At 47.2% G+C, this 18859-nt stretch overlaps 2 protein-coding genes, 1 long non-coding RNA gene and 2 other non-coding genes across 6 annotated transcripts; 4 read left to right on the top strand and 1 right to left on the bottom strand.

Moving 5' to 3' along the window:
• Positions 1–1728: 1728 nt before the first annotated feature.
• On the bottom strand, positions 1729–1801 carry trnak-cuu. The gene has a single exon. It is a non-coding gene; the product is annotated as a tRNA-Lys (tRNA).
• Positions 1802–2101: 300 nt separating this feature from the next.
• Positions 2102–5836, top strand: nrm (nurim). The gene is made up of 4 exons (XM_035429095.1): positions 2102–2276; positions 3213–3406; positions 3642–3818; positions 4013–5836. Exons 1-4 carry the CDS (start codon positions 2126–2128, stop codon positions 4313–4315), a joined length of 825 nt encoding a protein of 274 aa, XP_035284986.1. The 5' UTR covers positions 2102–2125; the 3' UTR covers positions 4316–5836.
• Positions 3057–3129, top strand: trnak-cuu. Its single transcript has one exon. It is a non-coding gene; the product is annotated as a tRNA-Lys (tRNA).
• A 1123-nt stretch (positions 5837–6959) lies between the features above and the next one.
• On the top strand, positions 6960–9200 carry LOC118233403. Of its 2 annotated transcripts, none has more exons than XR_004766524.1 (3): positions 6960–7511; positions 8059–8188; positions 9062–9200. It is a non-coding gene; the product is annotated as an uncharacterized LOC118233403 (long non-coding RNA). The 2 variants fall into 2 exon arrangements; XR_004766525.1 differs by lacking the exon at positions 6960–7511 and adding an exon at positions 7544–7653.
• A 167-nt stretch (positions 9201–9367) lies between these two features.
• ppp1r18 (protein phosphatase 1, regulatory subunit 18) lies at positions 9368–18764 on the top strand. Its single transcript, XM_035430665.1, has 4 exons — positions 9368–10132; positions 10595–13052; positions 16088–16313; positions 16528–18764. Exons 1-4 carry the CDS (start codon positions 9480–9482, stop codon positions 16545–16547), a joined length of 3357 nt encoding a protein of 1118 aa, XP_035286556.1. The 5' UTR covers positions 9368–9479; the 3' UTR covers positions 16548–18764.
• The last annotated feature ends 95 nt before the right edge of the window (positions 18765–18859 follow it).

Below are 18859 nucleotides of genomic sequence, written 5' to 3'. Positions count from 1 at the left end.
TTTGAGGAACTCAGTGCGTTTCCACCGCAGGAACTAGGGTCTAAATTTAGTTCTGGGGGCTTTGTTTTACCCCCCAAAACGTTCCTGCTCGGGGGGTAGTACTTTCCGAAAGTACAGGAACCTTTTGGGTGGAGCTTGCAGCGCTGAACATTTCTGATTGGTCGAGTACTCGTAGCATTTGTGTTGTATTTATTTTCCGCCATTACCCGCCATGTTTGAAAATATGCAGCGGCAAACCAATTTATTTTCATAATAACTTCAAATCAAACTTGTATGTTATGCGGCGCAGTAGCCTACTTTTGGTTATAGCCTGTCAACGTCTTGGAATTATAACGTGTGCTCTTCTGTTCTTTTCTTGCTTTAGTATTCGTTTTATAAAATGCTAAGCATTCGTGCTGGGACAGCATATTACGTAGGCTACCAAAACATTCAAACGGATTAATTCGGTTGCTGAATATTTTCTTTGTTAGCCCGTTGTAATTGACTCAAAACGTTTGATACAGTTATGTGAGGTATGCGGTAGTTCTGCATAATTAACATTGGTGATACAGTACAAGCAAACTGGAAATTACCTTCCGCACTTTTTATCCGGGTAAAATAACAGGTTAATTCTAGTAATCTTCCCTTTAGCTTTTTCAGACTGCCGTAATTTTACTCAATTTTACTGCCATTTTTCAATTCCACGAAAAGACCAGGAAGACTATGGACTCATTTATGGTGCATGGTTCGCATCTGGAGGGCACACTTCGCTGCTCGGCTAGCAGTAACTTCGAAGGAAAGCAAACGGTGGCTGTACCACTACTAATTTACATTTTCACGCAAGTCCGAGTTTTCGTTCTATTCTTGTTATTTTGCGATTAGCCTATATGGAATTGACGACGAGAAAGTAATAAAACAGCAAATTGTTTACAACGTGTGCATGTTTTCTGCTGTTAATGAATGTGTTTGAGAGGATATATGAAAATCAATAAATACAAAAGTAACCATATATAGTCATTGTTGGTAACCCGTTGTATATAAGTGGAATAAACCCCTCCGGGCTGTCCCGGTTATTAGAAAATAATGTAGGCTACTTCGGGGGTAGTATGGGGTTACAGAAGAAATCATATGACAGATGGACCGACGACAACGTCAGTGGGCTAATTTGCCTAATCTTCGCGGTACTTTAGACCCCGGTGGAAACGCAGACAACCATTGGCTGAAGGAACCTTTTAGTTCCTGGTAAAGTAGTTCCTGGGACTGAAAGTTCCGGGTAATTTTGGTGGAAACGCGGCTTATGTTCCCAATGTCCTATGTTCCCAGGATCCTAGGACCTTGGGAACATAGGACCCTGGGAGAGCACATATATAAATCTGGGGAACATAGGACCCTTTGTCATGTTCCCATTATGTGCCATATAAATCTGGGGAACATAGGACCCTGGGAACATAGGAATGCCCCCTTGCCTACTAGTATACTATATTAATATTATGTAATATTATATTATTGCCAAATAAAATGTTATAAATATAATAATAATAATGCATAAGGCATTTATAGGGACATGGATGAAATCCTTCCGTCTGTTGTGTTGTTGTAGTAGGGTATTACCAGTGTTGAGCTGGAATAAGTGACCCTTCTGAACCTGTTTCACCAAATCACAGTACACCTTCTGGCATTTCTTTTGCCTTCCTCTTTGCAGTTATCTTGACATTCTGTTGAAGAGAAGAACCAAAAGGGAAGCTTTTGCGCCCAACGTGGGGCTCGAACCCACGACCCTGAGATTAAGAGTCTCATGCTCTACCGACTGAGCTAGCCGGGCACAGCACGTCTCTATGTCGATAAATAAACCCAATTAACAGTATTAACCTTATATGACAAATATATGTTTTTGAAATATATATATATATATATATATATATAAATGTATTTATATTACTATACAGGTTTTTATATTTCTATAAAGCTGTTAAACATTATATTTATTCAATTGTCCTTTCTGTCGGTATTTACGATGCGCTGACTCATGGACAAACAGTACATGGGTTTTCAGAAAAGAAATGTAGCAGGGTAACAGCGACACCCTGTGGCACAATCTGTCTATACACTCATCGCTCGAGCCGGAAACATATTTTTATTGCGTGAAATGGCGTCTGTTACGGGTCGCAACTTGACAATCTGCATCGTTGCCCTCATCAACTTCGTGTTCGTTTTCGGAACTGGGGCCGAATTTGTCCGGTTCATCTCCTTCAGAGCAATTTACCACAACATCACGGGAGGGCCACCGCTATGTCGGGGTATGTTTACTCGTGTTGACGTGCAGTGACAAGTTGGCAGTCGGCGATCCGGCGAGTGAGGAATTCAATTTAACGTCAGTGCTTGTTGGCTACATGAGCAAACCTGGTTAAGATGTAACGTTACCGTAGAGACCTAGCTATAACTTGTATCATTACGTACCCGTCCTATTCATGGCCGCGACCATTGCTGGTTGTACAAAAATAAATAGCAAAGTTAAGTTATTTGGACAAGATTATCTGGCCGAGAAACGTTAGTCTATTTAAGCCTAAGAAGCTATTAATATTCGAATTTTAAAAAACAAACACCGGAAGCTAGCGAATGGTATACGAACCGTTTTCTGTTCATATTGCGATAACTTTATCTTATCTTGCCAGCTGGCTTATCCTCGAATGACCCGGCAATTCATTTTTGTCCCATTAGGGAAAACGAGTCTCTGGTCTTAATTTCAAGAACCATATATTCTAGTCTTCTGAAACCTACAATGCACAGGACATTCAATGAAATTAAATGAATGATATTTTAAAAAATATATATATTTACTGCAACGTGTTTTTGTCGTCCATTATGTAAGAAAATGAAATACTTAAACATTTCTTTTGCTGGGTCTCAGGACGATATAACTAGGGTCGTTGTCAAACCAACGTTAACCAGTTTTATCGGATAGTTTACTGTCCAAGAGCTTAAATTGTTGCGACATGAGTCATGCCACCGAACGTAATCACATTCAAACTTGGCGCGTGTAGCTTCCTAACGATCCATGTCTCGCTGTAACTAGCATCGCCCGGCTAGCTCAGTCGGTAGAGCATGAGACTCTTAATCTCAGGGTCGTGGGTTCGAGCCCCACGTTGGGCGAAAGTTTTTCCTTTTCCTTTTCTTTTCTCCCTGCCTGAACACAACGGGATGTTTTAAAAGCTAAGCTTTCCTGTTCACTGCAGATTCGGTGTCGTGGTCCGAGGCCCTGCGTGACAGCTCTGTGCTGCGTGCGGCGGGGGTGGACCTGGCGCTGCTGGCTCTGTTTGCATGCCAGCACAGCCTCCTCGCCTGGGACCCGGTCAAGCGGGCGTGCCAGTCTGTCCTCGGGGTCCTGAACCGGGCTTTCTACTGCTCATCCACGGCCCTGGCGCTCCAGGTAACCTGCGTCGGCTCATCCTGCTTACCTGGCCAACTCTTATAATAGTAATCGCCATTATCGGCAATTACCATCACCATTTTACAAGGCTTAGTTTTTTTCTATAAATGTGAAGCCCCCCCTCCCCCCTCCCCACCCCAAAAAAAAGAGAAGCGTGTTTGTGTAGCTGCAGGAATATCGTGTAAAACGAGGCATGCAGTCCCACTTGTTTGACTGGTCCCTGGGCTGGTCCCAGGTTCTCATGCGTTGCTGGCAGCCGGTGACCAGCGCCCCCTGCCTGTGGACCGTGAGCAGCGCGCCCTGGAACACCTGGTTCCCCCTGCTGTGCTTCACGCTGCACTTCCTGTGCTGGGCCATCATCTGCAGCATCCTGCTCATTTTCGACTATCCGGAGCTGCTGGGCATCAAACAGGTACAGCACAGCTTCATCAACGGGCAAACCCTTAAGGACTAGTTTAAACATGACATATTTTTCCCCTCATAGTTTAATAACTAAGCAAGCACACTCCAGAAGAGTGAGTCATATTCCATCTCAAATTACATTTCCCTCTCTCTCTCTCCCCCTCCCTCCCTCCCTCTCTTTTTCTCGTCGTCCTCCCCCCTCAGGTGTATTACGAGTGTCTGGGTTTGGGGGACCCCCTGTCGCTGAAGTCGCCCCGAGCCCAGCGGCTGTTTGCTCACCTGCGCCACCCGGTGTGCCTGGAGCTGTGCGTGGTCCTGTGGCTCCTCCCCACGCTGCCCCTGGACCGCCTGCTCCTGGCCGGGGGACTGACGGCCTACCTGGCCCTGGCGCACTCCCTGGATAAGCAGGACTGCCAGTACCTCAGCATCCAGCTGTCCAGCAAGCTGCAGCTCTTCAGCTCGCCACCAGAGGGCAGCGCCGAGGTCAACGGTAACAAGCAAGACTGAAGAACAAAAAGCGCTTCCTATGCCACGCCCCAGAATGGACTTCCTTGCTTCCTGCTTTCCATAAAGAACAAACTTTAAGACTTATTGCAGCTATAAAGTTATTTACCTTTTCAAATGTTTTTTTTTTTTGCCTTATTATGGCTTCCACTCCATATTACGAGAAATGAGAAGAGATTGTAAATTTGCACTGGTGTACCGTCTGCATGCACACTGATGGGGGGGGGGGGTGGCTTGGAAGGGAGGAACGTGTGGTTTAGAACCTGACATTTAGGCCCTGTTCACATTTGGATTGGGTAATGGACCAATCAAGGTCGGGAGTCTTGCCTGTTTGATGCAAATAACAGCCCATGCCCCCTCTGTCATGCCAGATGAGTGATTCCAGCCACAGTGATATTATTGTTCATATGGTTCATTTTAATTATGACCCCAGTTAGCGGCTGTTCTGAGGCCTGCCAAATGCGAGGCCGGTGAGCAATGTGGGCTCCTGGTATCTACACTGCTGGGGCATAGTAACTCTTGGCCAACAATAACATGTATTTTACCACCAGTGTTTTGCAACTTAAAGTAGTTCAATGATTTGTTTTAAGGTTATTTATTTTTTAAAGTAATCTTGAACTTGATTAGCCAGCATCGGTGCGGAAAATTCGACTTCCATTTATTTTTGTCAGATGAAATTCCTTTGCCTCCATCTTTGTGTTATTCTGTCAGTTGTGCGTGATTGTGTTTTCGGCTTGTGTGGTTCGGAGGGAGCGAATCGGAGGTGCGACGGAAGGGTGCATTGGCTCATCCTGTCTGTCGCATGCATTGCTCTCTGTCCTTTCATTTGGATGTGACAGAAACACCAGCATTTTAACCAAAAAAGTGCGATTATGAAGATTGTGCAATGTCTTATAAATAATTTTTCAAGCGTTAAACAATCAAGCAGACTGGTTAGCCAGACCAAAAACTTCTTATCACTATGCACTTTTAGTGGCGAATGGTGTGCCTTCTTAATACCCGGGTTTAAATCGTGGTTTTACATGTTTTTTGTGTTGAAACCTTTGAGTTCTTTAAGAAAAAAGTCTTTCCCCCATCTTCAGCCCTCTCAGGGGCCGAACAGCGGCGCCATGGAGCGAAACAGAAAGCAGCTGATTGGCTAAAGTAAATCTTTTATACGTGAGTCCGATTTTGAAATGCCTATTTGTATGCCTTTAAAAAAAATGCTTCTGGTAAACTTGAATACGAGGAGTTAAAATGCAGCTGCACCTTATTTACACAGGAGCGGGGTGCGAGCTCTTGACTGTGCAGTTTTTACACAGGAGCGGGGTGTGAGTGCTTGACTGTGCAGTTTTTACACAGGAGCGGGGTGTGAGCGCTTGACTGTGCAGTTTCAGGTGTTAGTGTGTTGCATGTCCTGGGCTGTTACGAAGACTGTTTAATTGGTAGCGACACTGAAATATAGTTTGTTTGAACTGCCACATAGCATATGTATTTTTATTGTAAGAAAATATGCCTTTTCTAAATACACAAGCGAGCTTAATATCTCTGTTTGTTTGTCTTGTTTTTCAAGTAATATTTAATCATACACTGAAATAGCTGCACAATGCTTGCTAAAAATAAAATAAGAGAAAATCACAAAAATAAAAAGTGTAAATGTCAAAATAGCCTAGATTAACACTAAATCAAATATTTTCAAATGGCTATAAAACATTACAGGAATATAATACTAGAATATAGGCCGCAAATTTGATTATGAAGCACGTAGGCTAAAGCCACAATAGGCTACCTACAATTACTGATGTGATTACTACTATGATTCATGCTATTCTGACCTACTTCCATTTAGCTTGTGACTTTTCATTATCATATACAGACGGGTGACTCAGGAGAAACCAACATAAAGTGCCTTAGTAAGATGTTGGGCCACCACAACAGCTTCAATGCGAATTAGCATAGATTCTACAAGTCTCTGGAACTCTATTGGAGGGATGGAACACATTCTTCCAAAAGATATTCCCTCATTTGGTGTTTTGATGATGGTGGTGGAGAGCGCTGTCTAACACGTCCGTCCAGAATCTCCCATAGGTTTTCAATTGGGTTGAGATCTGGTGACTGCGAAGGCCATATTCGACAGACTGTTCTTGCTGACAGTCTGTTCACATCCTGCACTGACAATCTCACTCATCTGAGGAAGATTTGTTCTTCTGTTTTTCCTTACATATCACACTAATGGATGAGCATCACTGTCATCTGTGACTGAAGCTCCTGCTATCCATGTCCCAACAGTGAACCCTCTTATAAAAAAAGTCCCTTAGATCTTTTTCTCTTGCAATCTCAAAATCAAGGTCACCTGGGCCTGCTCAGAATGTTTATACATGGCGCAGAGCATGATGGGATGCTAATAGCTTAATTGTATCATGTAGTACTCCTGTAGCATCTGCATTCGTTATGTTTCTCCACTCATTTATTCAGGGTTTTCCTTCAATTTGTCACCAGTTTGTACATACTAGCCCCACCGAAAACCAAAACACACTCTTCAAACAGATTTTTGAGGCATTCGTTCAATTTAGGCAGCAAAGTTAGTAGCCTACTTCTCTTAAAGAATTTCCCTAAACCGCCATAATTCCTGAGCTGACCTCGGGAAATTCGCATCTACACCAGCAGCGGCGCTTACAGGAGGACCGCACGCCCCCATATCTCCTCTACTCTCCCATCCTAGTAAAGAAATGAGAAAAAGAAAGAGGGAGGAGAGGGAAGACGGCTGGGACGGGTGCCTCATTTAAATGTCTTTTCTTAGTTCCTGGGAGTTAGCAATATGGTGTGTGGCGCTAACTCCCTGAGGTAGTCTAATGTTATTATCGGATTAGCGGGAAAAGCACCGAAGCTGGACAATATTTACTACAGATGGAGATGTTTTCAGTTTACCCCGACGGAAACTGTTTGCGCAGACTTAATTGATAAGCCACACTGCATTGGCATTTTAAGAAAAATTTTACCGGTTTGACCCCGCCGATTACACAAACATCCCCCGGGGAATCGGCTTATGCAGGCCCTTGTCAAAGCGAAGGGACGTTTTCCGGCTTGATCGGAGTCGCCAGACCCACACGGACGGGCTAAACGCGACTATTTCTTGATCCGGAAAAGATGCAATTCTCCTGGGCGACCTAAACAAAGGTTCAAGTTACAGCTTCAAAGCGGAAAAAGTCCACATACTTCGGTAAGTGTTGGAAAACGGATGCATGTGAATAATCTATGCGGATGCCGCTACAGAACCCGCTGTCACATCGCCGTCTGGTTGTCACAGTGGACAAATGTCAAAGATTCTTGGGACAAGTTAAACTGCCAAACGTGTGCGAGTGGTATGATCAGGCGTGCCAGATTCTTTTCATGTAGCCCGTGGCTTTTTCTCTAAGTGACATACAGGCATTTGACGCTGTTTTTGGTTCGCAGGAATGTCAGTATTCATGTGTAAGCGGATAAGCGGTGCTGGCAGTGGTCTGGATAGCCTCTTGTCTGCTGCAAAACTAGCACAACTTTGCTGTGTAGAAAATGTAACAGAGAAGGAAAAAAAATCAATGAGGGACTCTTCCTCCCGCTTGGCTTTTCCCCGTCTGTCAGAGAACAAGTTCCGATCAGCGGCGTCGGCTCATTTTCTAGCCTGTGCATTTGTTGGGCGCGAGCTGGTCTACCCCGTTATATGTGCATTTTCATGCTGGCAAACAGTTGCCTCTTTAAAAAGTAGGCCATTTGTTTTGTGTTTCGAGGGTGGAAGAACATTTGGGAGTGTGTGACCTGGCTTACGGCAACAAATCAAAACATTGGTGTTTTGGAAATCTGAGCCCACTGTGGGGACCGAGGGAAAGTAACTGTCTTCTGCAAAGGACGGGAGGAAAGGTAGGACACGGCGGTAACATGCCATGTAGTACGGCGCTTTTGCGTGTTGTTCATTTAAAATCCTAGGTTTTCGCTATAGAAACTTACCATGCACTACTCCCGTCTGAAACAGGAAAGGGTCGACGAGGTTCGAGAGCGCAAACTCGAAAGCGTTTTTTTTTTTGGTCAGTGATTCACATTTTCCCCTTTTAAGCACATGCGTAATTCCTGTATTAAGTGTAGATGTGGATAGTCACTTCGTTTTTTTTCCTCAGCTGAAGGTGGGTAGTATTAGACAGCTAAGTCTGTATTATGACCGGCTTTGCAACTGAAGTTATAGCCTACAGTTTAAGATAAAATCCACTCCACATTTATTTCGTATTTACAACACGCTGCATCTCCGTCCACACTTAAAGGGGAAGTACAGTAGAGAAGTGCTCTAAAAGTAACGGTCTGATTTGCGCCGTTCCAAAAGTGATGTCATAAAAGCGGGAATCGTTCTGAGTCACTCGTAGGGTCAAACGCAGACTGTCATCAGCACTGCCGAGTCCACGCAATTATTCGCCACAGAAAGGTGTCCCAGGGAGCGTGGCTGCCATTGCGGTTCCAAAGCAGGCACACACTTTTATGAAATGCACCGCAATTTACTCCGCAAGATGGGTGATGACATCAGTCACTGCCATGCCTAGTTCAGCCGAATCAGCCCGTGCCAGGGCCCTTCTCCTGATTAAAGGCACAGGTTCAGTCTAGCGTGCGCATTGTCCTTCACAGTGATCGTCAAATTCACGAACGATTCTTTTTGTTGATTCTTGCACAACACGTGCTCCTTATTTACATGCGCGCCAAGCTGAAAAGATTTTTTTAAACCCCACTGCATTTTCTCTGCTTTCACAGGAAGCTGCGCTCCCCACAGAAGAGAAGTACACGCACACACTCTCTCACACATACACTGACACATACACATTCACACACTCTCTCACACTGACACACACACTCTCTCACACACTCACACATACACATTCACACACACTCTCTCACACTGACACACACACTCTCTCACACACTCACACATACACACTCACACACTGACACACACACACGCGCACACACACTCTCACATACTGACACACATTCTCTCTCATACACACACGCGCGCACACACACTCACATACTGACACACACTCTCTCTCACACATACACACTCACACACACTCTCACATACTGACACACACTCTCTCTCACTCACACACGCGCGCACACACACTCTCTCTCTCACACACGCGCGCACACACACTCACCTTCCTGAGCTGTCATGTCTGTCTCCTCCTTACCGGAATGGAAGCAACTCCTGCTGGAGAGGAAGAGGAAGGAGGAGGAGGAGAAAGAGAGGAGGGAACGTGAGGAAGAGGCCAGGCTGGCCAGCATGCCCGCCTGGAAGCGAGGGATCATCCAGCGGAGGAGAGCCAAGCAGGAAGGAGGAGAGAGGGAGAGAGAGCGAGGGAGGGAGGAGGGAACAGTAGAGGGCGAACCGCTGCCGCAGCGGGTCGCCACGACGATGGAGAGTCGGGTCTCCGTGGAGACGATCCGCCCGGTGCGCCAGAACCCGTTCATTCGCTCCCAGAGCGGCTGGAGGAGGGGCGGGCAGGAGGTGGGCGGGGCTACGGGAGAGGAGGCGGGCCCAGAGCAAGCAAAGGTAGGGCGGAGCCAGGGTGGGGAGGCGGGGCTAGAGAGGGAAGGCGGAGTGAGGGAAATGAGTGGCGTGCCAGAGAAAGAGAGGTGGGGGGTCAGAGAGAGGGACAGGGGCAACGGGAGGGAGGCCGGCACCCCACAGGGGCAGAGAGAGGAGTGGGCAGAGCCAGAGGGGGGCGGGGGTCGTGCGTACCCCCTCTTCCCCCGGCCCCTGGGTCCCTCCCTCCGAACCATACGGGCCGAGAACATCATCATCATCGAGAAGGATGGGGGCGGGCGAAGACAGAGGGAGGGGGAGAGAGAGGAGGGAGGGGTGGAGGGGGAGGGGGAGGAGGGGGAGAAGCGGGGGGTGAGGATGGATCTGAGGGAGATCCTGGCTGGGGGAGGCAGTGTCACGGAAATCAAAGCATCCGAGGTGCTGATCATTAAACCGGCACCCCTCCCAGAGGACAGGACGACCTGCAGGGAGAGAGAGAGGGAGAGAGAGGGAGGGGGAGAGAGGGGCGTGAAAGAGAGACAGAGGGAGAGAGAGGGAGGGGAAGAGAGGGGCGTGAAAGAGAGAGAAAGGGAGGTAGAGGGAGGGGGAGAGAGGGGCCTGAGAGAGAGGGAGGGAGAGGGAGAGAGAGGCGTGAAAGAGAGAGAGAGGGACAGGGAGGGAGAGGGAAGGAGAGAGAGGGGCCTGAGAGAGAGGGAGAGCGAAGGATTGGGAAGGGAAGAGAGGGATGGCCCCATCTGGAGAGAGAAAGAGAGGAGAGAGAAAAAAGAGTGGGGGAGAGCAAAAGAGGTGAAGCCGGGCATTCAGAGACAGAGAGACTCGGAGAGAGAGAAAGAGAGGGAGAAATGGCCGGAGGGAGACTCAGAGAAAGAGAGGGAGAGAGAGAAAGGGAGGGAGGGAGACACAGAGAGAGAGAGGGAGGGAGACAGGGAGGGCCCAGTCGTCAGAGAGAGGGGTTGGGCAGAGACCGGCGTGGGGCTGGTCAGCCAGCTGCGGAGTAAATTCGGGGAGCAGCCGAAACCCCCGTCCCGCTCCAAAAGCTCCGACTGCTTCGTCCCGCCTCCCAGGAGGGAGGGGCGTGGCCCGGGGGTGGGGGGTGTGGAGGGGGCGGAGGGGAAGGCGGTCGCCTGCAGGGGTGTCCCGAAACGCTCCTTCAGCTTCTCGGACCGGGCGATCTGCGCCAGGGAGAACGGAGGGCGAGGGGAGTGGGCGGGGCCAAAACAGCAGGGTCGCCGCGGCGACGGCCCAGGGACGAGCAGGGGTGGGGACTGCCCCAATGATGAGAGGGAGGGGGCGGAGCACCATGAGGGGGAGGGGCCAGAAGGGGCCGCAGGGGCGGAGCCTAAAAAAGAGGTAAAGGGAGTTGGGGGGAGAGAGGTAGAGGAAGGGAGTGGAGGAGGAGGAGGAGGAGGAGAAACAGGGGGAGAGAAGGAGGAGGGCTTCACCCTGGCCTCCCTCAGAAACGTGGAGGGTGTTGGGTTCGCCCGGAGGCTCCTGGTGCGGCAGGAAGCGAGGGAGAGGGAGAGGATGCTGGGAAAGGGCAGGGAGGACTGGAGGACTGAGGGAGAGGAGGAAGCAGCTCCAGGAAGGAGGGGGGACGGAGGAGAGGAGAAGACGCCCTTTTGCCCAAACGCCACGGACAGCCCCCCCATCGTTCCCATCACCCCCATCGCCCTGGCAGAGCACCCGACCCACAGGCCCAGAGACCCCCCCGCGGGGGGCACGGAAGAGAGGGAGAGAGGGAGCGAGGCCGGGTGTGTGCCCAGGGCAGAGGTTCACATACCCAGGGTGCACTTCTACGGGGAGGAGACCACACTGGGGGCGGGGCCGGGGGCAGGCTCATTACTCCCGAGTGAGGGAGGAGGGGAGGGAGGGAAAGAGGTGGAGCGGACGGAGGGCTGGAGGGCAGGGCGACCTTTGACCCGCATCGAGTCACTGCGCGAAAAGATCAGGCAGAAAGAGAGGGAGCGGGAAAGAGAGAAAAAGAGGGAAGGGGGAGAAGTGGAAGAGAGCGGGACAGGAGAGGGAGAAGCAGAAAAAGAGGAAAGGGAGGGAGAGAGGAGGCTGCAGGCCGGAGAGGGAGAAGGAGAAGTGGAGGAAGGGGGGATGGTGGAGGAGGAACGGGTAGAGCCGCCGCCGCTCCGCCACGTCACGCAGGAACAGGAAGTGGCCGTGCCGAAACCCGGGCCCCGACTTCCTGCCTCAGTAGAGAGAGCAGCGTTCTCGAGCGAAGCAGCAGCAGCAGCAGCAGCGGGAGAGAGAAGCTCCGCACCACCGCCGTCTCCGGGAGTCCAGGGACCGGCAGGAGAACAGGTACAGGGGGCAGCGGCTGACGGGAGCCCCCAGGACTCTGCGGAAGAAACGGAGGAAGAAAGTGAGGGCGACAGAGGAGAGAGGGACCGCCAGCCGCGCTACCTGCCTCCCTCTCTCTCCCCCTCCCCCGCGCGCTCTCTCTCTCCGCCCTCGCTCGTCCACATGAGCCGCATCTACAGCTTCGCTGCGGCCGGCTGCCGGGGCGCCGCTTCCTACGGCGGCCGGAGGGCGGAGCCTGTGGGACGGGGGGCGGAGCCAGAAGAGGAAGGGGTGGGGCCAGGAGCCGCAGGGCAGGGGGCGGTGCAGGCGGGGTCTGGGGGGGGCGTGGCTGCCGTGCAGAAACAGGTGGAGCTGCTGCACCTGAGGGAGCAGGAGGGGGGGAGAGCGCCACTCCATCCCGGCCGAAAAGGCAGAGGAGAGGCGCAGCCCGCACCCCACGCGCACAGGACGTCCCAGAACCCCCCGCAGACGCAGCTGCACAGCCGGGGGACGCAGCCCAGGCAGCCCGCCCCACCCAGCCAGCCTCAACCCCCCCGGTCTTTCACCGTCACCCCCCGGCCCGAGCCCCCTTCACCCAAAAACCCCCCGCAGGCCGCCCCCACCGGCCCCTCGCCCCCCCTCTTTTCCCTCAGGACCTCTGGGGGCACCCAGGGCAAAAGGGGCAACACCATCACTATCACCCCCCGCAAGACCCCCGCTGGCCCGGGGGCAGCCAGGACGGGGCCCGCCCCCAGCCCCGCCCCCGCCCCCACGCCCAACGGGACGGCCGCAGCACCCGGGGACGGGGGCAGGAAGAGGTACCCCACGGCAGAGGAGATCCAGGTGATCGGGGGGTACGAGAGACTGGACAGGTCCTGCCTGGTGAAGCAGAGCCGGAGGCACAAGGGGGTGAGTGCAGAACCCGCGTTATTACACCAATAACAACTTATAATAGCTTAGTTACATTTATAAATGTCATATAGTAATAAATAATGTAATAAATAAATATAGCAATATACTAATATATTAATACAGCAATACACACAATGCATATAGAAATACACTAATACATTAATACAGCAATTCACTAATACAACAGTCCCGGACACTCGCATTGTTAAAAATGATCCTAGATCAGCAGAAATACAACATAGGTAACCAGGATTGTTATAAATACAGTTTGTGAAAAGTAAATATTATTTAAAAAATAAAAAGTAAATACATATATCACTCACTGTTTTTCCTAAAAATATATGATGTTCCTAAAATAATAAAAAATATTTGAATACTGTTCCTAAAAAATAACTTTTTAAAAACTATATGAACACATTTTGGAAATAAAAATATGAATATATAAACATGCATTCTAGAAAGTAACATTTTACAACAATATGGATACAAGTTACTCAGTTGTTCTGAAGAAGCTGAAATGAATGAAGCAAATATTTAGCATAGAGATGCTTTATTCTAATCCTAAAATCAGAGGTTTAATCTGGGAAACATTTCTGGTGCACCTCAGACAACATGCAGTCAAAGCACTCACTAAGAATCTGGGAGCCACTGACCGCACAGTGTTTGCATTTTTAAAAATATATTTTTAAATGTATACTCATGAATATGTATATATTTCCAAAATAATATTTGTTTTGCCAGATTTGATTTAAATATTTTCAAATAATATACATATATGCATTTTTTGTGGGAGCAAGAAATGATTTATTCATTTATTTATTTTAGCTCATTTAAAACCTTTGAATAACGGCCGTAGGAGTAGCACGAGACTTAGAAAATGGCTGAAGTTGCAGAATACTTCAGTTCTGTCTCAGTGCTGCATTGCTACTGTAGTGAAGTGCAGTGCAGCATAATTCACCTCGTGACAACAGTCCCAGTATTCTGCCATTTAGAAACCCGCGTGCACCCAGAAATGTGTGTGTGTGTGTGTGTGTGTGTGTGTGTGTTACACAACCAAGTAAATTATACAATAATAATAATAATTATATCTGCACACCATAATGTAAAAAATATATCTTTTCGTAAACCTCCTGAGTTCCTGCTTCCCTGCGCAGAACGGAATTCAAGCAGTGTGGTTCGGCGGTGGAACCATTTTGAATTTTTTTTTCTGAATTCAGGCCACCACATAAAGTAAACAACAACGTTCTCCATTTCGCTGTTTCTCAAACCTTTTCCCTATTCTGTGCCCATTCACCTTCTCTAACGCAGGGGCGTCCAGTCTCATCCGAAAAGGGCCGGCGTGGGTGCAGGTTTCTGTTTTTGCCCGACACCTGATTCTACTGATCAAGGTCTTGATTGAACCCCATGATTAGTTAATTAGCTGAATCAGGTGTCACGATGCGGGGCTAAAGCAAAAACCTGCACCCACGCCGGCCCTTTTCGGATAAGACCGGACACCCCTGCTCTAGTAGGTTTGGAAAGCCAAGCTTACAGTTTCCTGCAACCTGATTGGTTCCAGCGAGCATAGGATCATTGGTCAATGATGGAGTGGGCTTGAATAACTGCCTCTAATTGGAGGGACACTTAGAGCAGTCTTCAGCTGCCAGTCATAAGCGTATATAGGAATGTAGCCCACTGTGGCAGATCGTTAGCTTGTGCTACTGAGCTAATCATTCAAACACAGACGCTTTCAAACTCACTGTGGGCATCACTGATGTAAAAACCACCATTTGCCAAATTAAACAAATTTTTTTGTTTAATTCTTTAAACAAAAGCTAATACTTTGGGTTCAACCAGCTGGCTGTACTTTGACCTAGAGGTCAGATTTTCAGATTGGGTCCATACATCTGTGACTGTGATGTGCGCCCAAAAAAAGAACAGGAATTAAAACTTTGATTTTGGTCTCAGCTGCCGCTTCCCATAAGCGAAGCTGGTTTGCACAAAGCGTAGCAAAGTTCTAGAACTCTAGGAAAGAGCCCTGGCAAACAGGAAACACACTTGTTACAACGAGCGTTTATAACCGTGGTAATGCACTGACCAGCTGTCTCATCATTCTGTGCTGTACAGTGTGTGGTTATGTTAGGACCGTTAATGTCTACACTAAGCAAGACGGGGAGATTTCTAAAACCTCAACAAAAAAGGCCCTAGCAAACTCTGCCGACCCCCACCACATCCGCAAAAAGCATTATTCATGCTCCTCCAGCACAAAGCTGACGGCTACACCTACTTCCTCTTTCACACTCGCTCACTTCCTTTGAAAGGAGACAAACAGACAGCGAGAGAGACAGAGAGAGAGAGCACCGTCATGTAAAAATACTTTTGGTTGAATTTATTACTTTAAAGCATACCGTTTTGTAAGGTTTAATGTTTTTGTAAAGATTTGATAATTAAATATCTCATGCCAATAAATGAAAAAAATAAATGAAAAACCATTGTGGAAATCGAGTATATTTGAGATTATATTTTTTTAAAACATTGTGTATCAGTAAGTACACAAATCATGACTGCTTTCAGATATTGAAATATATCACAGCGCTGAGGAATATCCTTCTCATTATATTTCCCATTCAGGCACAGAATATTGCAGTACTTCCCATTCTGATTCTAAGGCCCCAACCTGTCCTTTTTTAGTTTAGTTGACTGCAGAACTCCTGCAGAACTGACTGCAGGAATCAACCTCCTTTGATATTCTCAATCTTTTTCTGTCTCTCTCTTTAACTTGCTCGGCCCCCTGCTGTGTTCACCTCAGTTAATCACTTCAGCCAGAGGATTAGCCTTCTGTGCCTTCACTCAATTTACCCATCCTCTCTGTATCCCTCTCTCTCTATACCTCTATTTTTCCCTCTCTCTTTGTCTCTCAGTGCAGTGTTAATGTATTGTAGTGTACAGGCAGTCAGTGTGTATGTACTGTATTAACCCTCTGTCTCAGTGCAGTGTTAATGTACTCTGTAATGTGCACTGTGTGCACCGCCCCTCTCTATCGCCCCCCGCAGGTGAAGGTGTGCTTTGACGAGACGCAGCTGGAGCGGTTTTGTGAGTACCCGTCAGAGAGCTCTATGATGGCCTGCTTCCCCTGCCCCGCCCAACCGAACCCGGAGCGGGAGAACCGGGCCAGAGAGGGGGAGGGAGACGAGGAAGACGAGGAGGAAGAGGGAAGCGTGTTCACATCCGGGAGTGTCAGGATAACAGGGCCAGAAGCGAGCCGAATGCTGAGAGTGGGTGAGTGCGTCACATGACCCCCTAATTCTGCCATACTGCACCGTAATTCGTAATTCATGTCTGAATATCCGATCAGGCAGCAAGGTGTCCTGCAGTGTGTGGTTCCACAGTAAAGCTCAAAAATGGCTGCTGCAAGCTAAAGCTGGAAATGTGATTTTGTGATTTGTGCCGTTACTGTTTCTAAGCCCCTATGTCTGTTTTTTTATCTCCACAGATGAATCATGCCGTCGATGAGAGGGCAATCACCTTGCAAATTTCCTCAGAAGAAATTAATTTCTCCTAAAAATATGGGTCTTTCGTCTAAATCTCACATGTATTGGCTATACAGCGTCTGTGGGTGAAACTCACAGGCACTTTCAGTTGCTTTCTGATTTCAACCAATTACAGTGTTTATATCATAATATGCAGGATATTTACTTCGAAAATATCATAAAATAACCATGCTCAGTCATATCTGTGATGCACTGCCAGTTTCTGTCTTCACACACTTTTGCCAAATTTGCACACCTTTAACGGTATTTGTTATTCCACAATGTGTTTGGGATGTTTCTTTGGTGTGGCACTCTTTTCTGTGTGTGGAGGGGTGGGCGTGGCTACAGAGCCTGTGGGACCAGCGGATTGTTTGTTGCTAGCTAGCTAGCCGCTCCATAGGCCCAGATACAGCGAAGCACAAAGACAAGCCGAAAGAACTACGGTTAACTTTGGAATCGCTTTTCCTCGGTGGCGTCAGCTGAAGTTCACCACGGAGCTGAAAAGTGATGCGGAGTTGGCTTGTTTTCTGTTGAACCTGTTAGTAACTGGCTACCCATCTGGGGTCGCTAGACATCTGTTTTTTGATCCACATGTCTGGTTTTCAAATTATTTGGACACGTCCGGTATAAGTGCAAAAACAGTGTCTCTGCAATGAGTACCTGCGCCCATCTGTTTCCGGGTCAAATGTCATTTGGACACATTGACTCCCTCCTGTGTACACTATGTGTACTTCGGAACATGGTTTTACGAATGCATACATGCAGGTTACTGGTACATTAGATAACTTAGTAGCCTGTATGTAGCTTTATTAGCTATAAAGGTAGCTAACAATGCTCTGTAGCTAGACAGCTAGCAAGCTGCTAACCTGCGAGATGATAAAGCCACGTTAAATTTGGTTCCATTTATATCACTCTATTGTAGCTATTTGCACTTACCTGTAACTAAACACGTTTCCTTGCTAAATAGCTTGATAGCTAGCCAAGTAGTTATTGAAATGATAGGCTATTGATAATGTCCAGAAAGGGGTCGATACGTCCACCCAGTTGACACCAGAGGCAAAAACAGACGGATGCTGATTTTGCAGAGATGCTGTTTTAGCACTTACACCGGTTTATCATCCGAATAACTGATGGGAGAAATTTACCAGTAATTGTTAATGAATTTGTGTGTCAGTGACGTGGTTGGGTACTCTGGGGTGAGTGGGCGGGGTTGAAGACAGAAGAGGAGATTTCTTTGATTGTACACACAGGACCACAGCAAGGCTAAAAATCCTGCATAGTATGCCTTTAATACAGTTTGCTGATTGGCTCATGTGTCAGAAATGGTAGCTCTTGAAAGCTCACTCACTTTCCAGGTTTGGGTAAAAAACTCATAAATATCATAAAATTTAAATCTGAGCTTCTGTCAGAGTCACAGTGGCTTTTAAAAGAGGTTATTGATTTATTATCTGTTTAAATGTGGTCATGTTTATTTCCCCTGCTAGACCATTCACACTTTTTTATCAGTTCATTAAAATTCATTTTCATTTCAATTAATTTTTTAAATAAACAGTGCTAACCACATAATTTTTTTAAATGAACTATGGTAATGTCATGATTATTTTAAATAGACAAAATTGTGTAGAGTTAAAAACATGTTGTATACTTCCACATTATCATTATAATTGTAAATAATTTTAACTCGTGGTAGAGACAGCAAAGTGTTGTGTAGTTATATTTTTCACTGCACCTTGAGTCTGTTCTCTGCGCTCTGAGTCTGCTAAATATGGACAATGAAAGATCATATTTTTAACTGCACGTTCTTTTGAATGAAAAGGGGAGAATAGTAATTTTCTACTTAGCCAAAGCATGCATGTGTGCACATTTCTGTTTACAAAAAGAACATAATTTCACAAGGACTGTTGAGGTCTGTAATTTATATGTTGATATCCTTAAAAGGGCTTGAAGTCATAGCTTTATTGATTTTTATTTTGGTGCATTTTAACTTATTTCTATGTCAGATTGATTTCATTGTATTTCAACTCTTGGCAAATGTTTCAGCTTTTTTGAATTGGGGTGGGGGGCGGGCTGTTTTACTCTATATAATACTTGTATGTATTTACTCTATTAATACTTTGTTCTGATATTTTTGTTCAATTTGTTTTCTAATATGGTTGAAGAAGCTGGCTTCACAATATAAAAGTTAATAAATTATTCTAGACAAAAAGAATTGTCCTGAATTGTTTATAACCGTTTGGGACATATTGAAGTTGGAGGGGGGCAGTATTGGCGTTCATATCACACTAGCGGCGCCTG

The sequence above is a fragment of the Anguilla anguilla genome, chromosome 8, assembly GCF_013347855.1.
Source record: "Anguilla anguilla isolate fAngAng1 chromosome 8, fAngAng1.pri, whole genome shotgun sequence".
NCBI classification, from domain to species: domain Eukaryota; kingdom Metazoa; phylum Chordata; class Actinopteri; order Anguilliformes; family Anguillidae; genus Anguilla; species Anguilla anguilla.
Note: the sequence above shows the minus strand (reverse complement) of the source record. Positions and strands in the feature narration are given on the sequence as shown.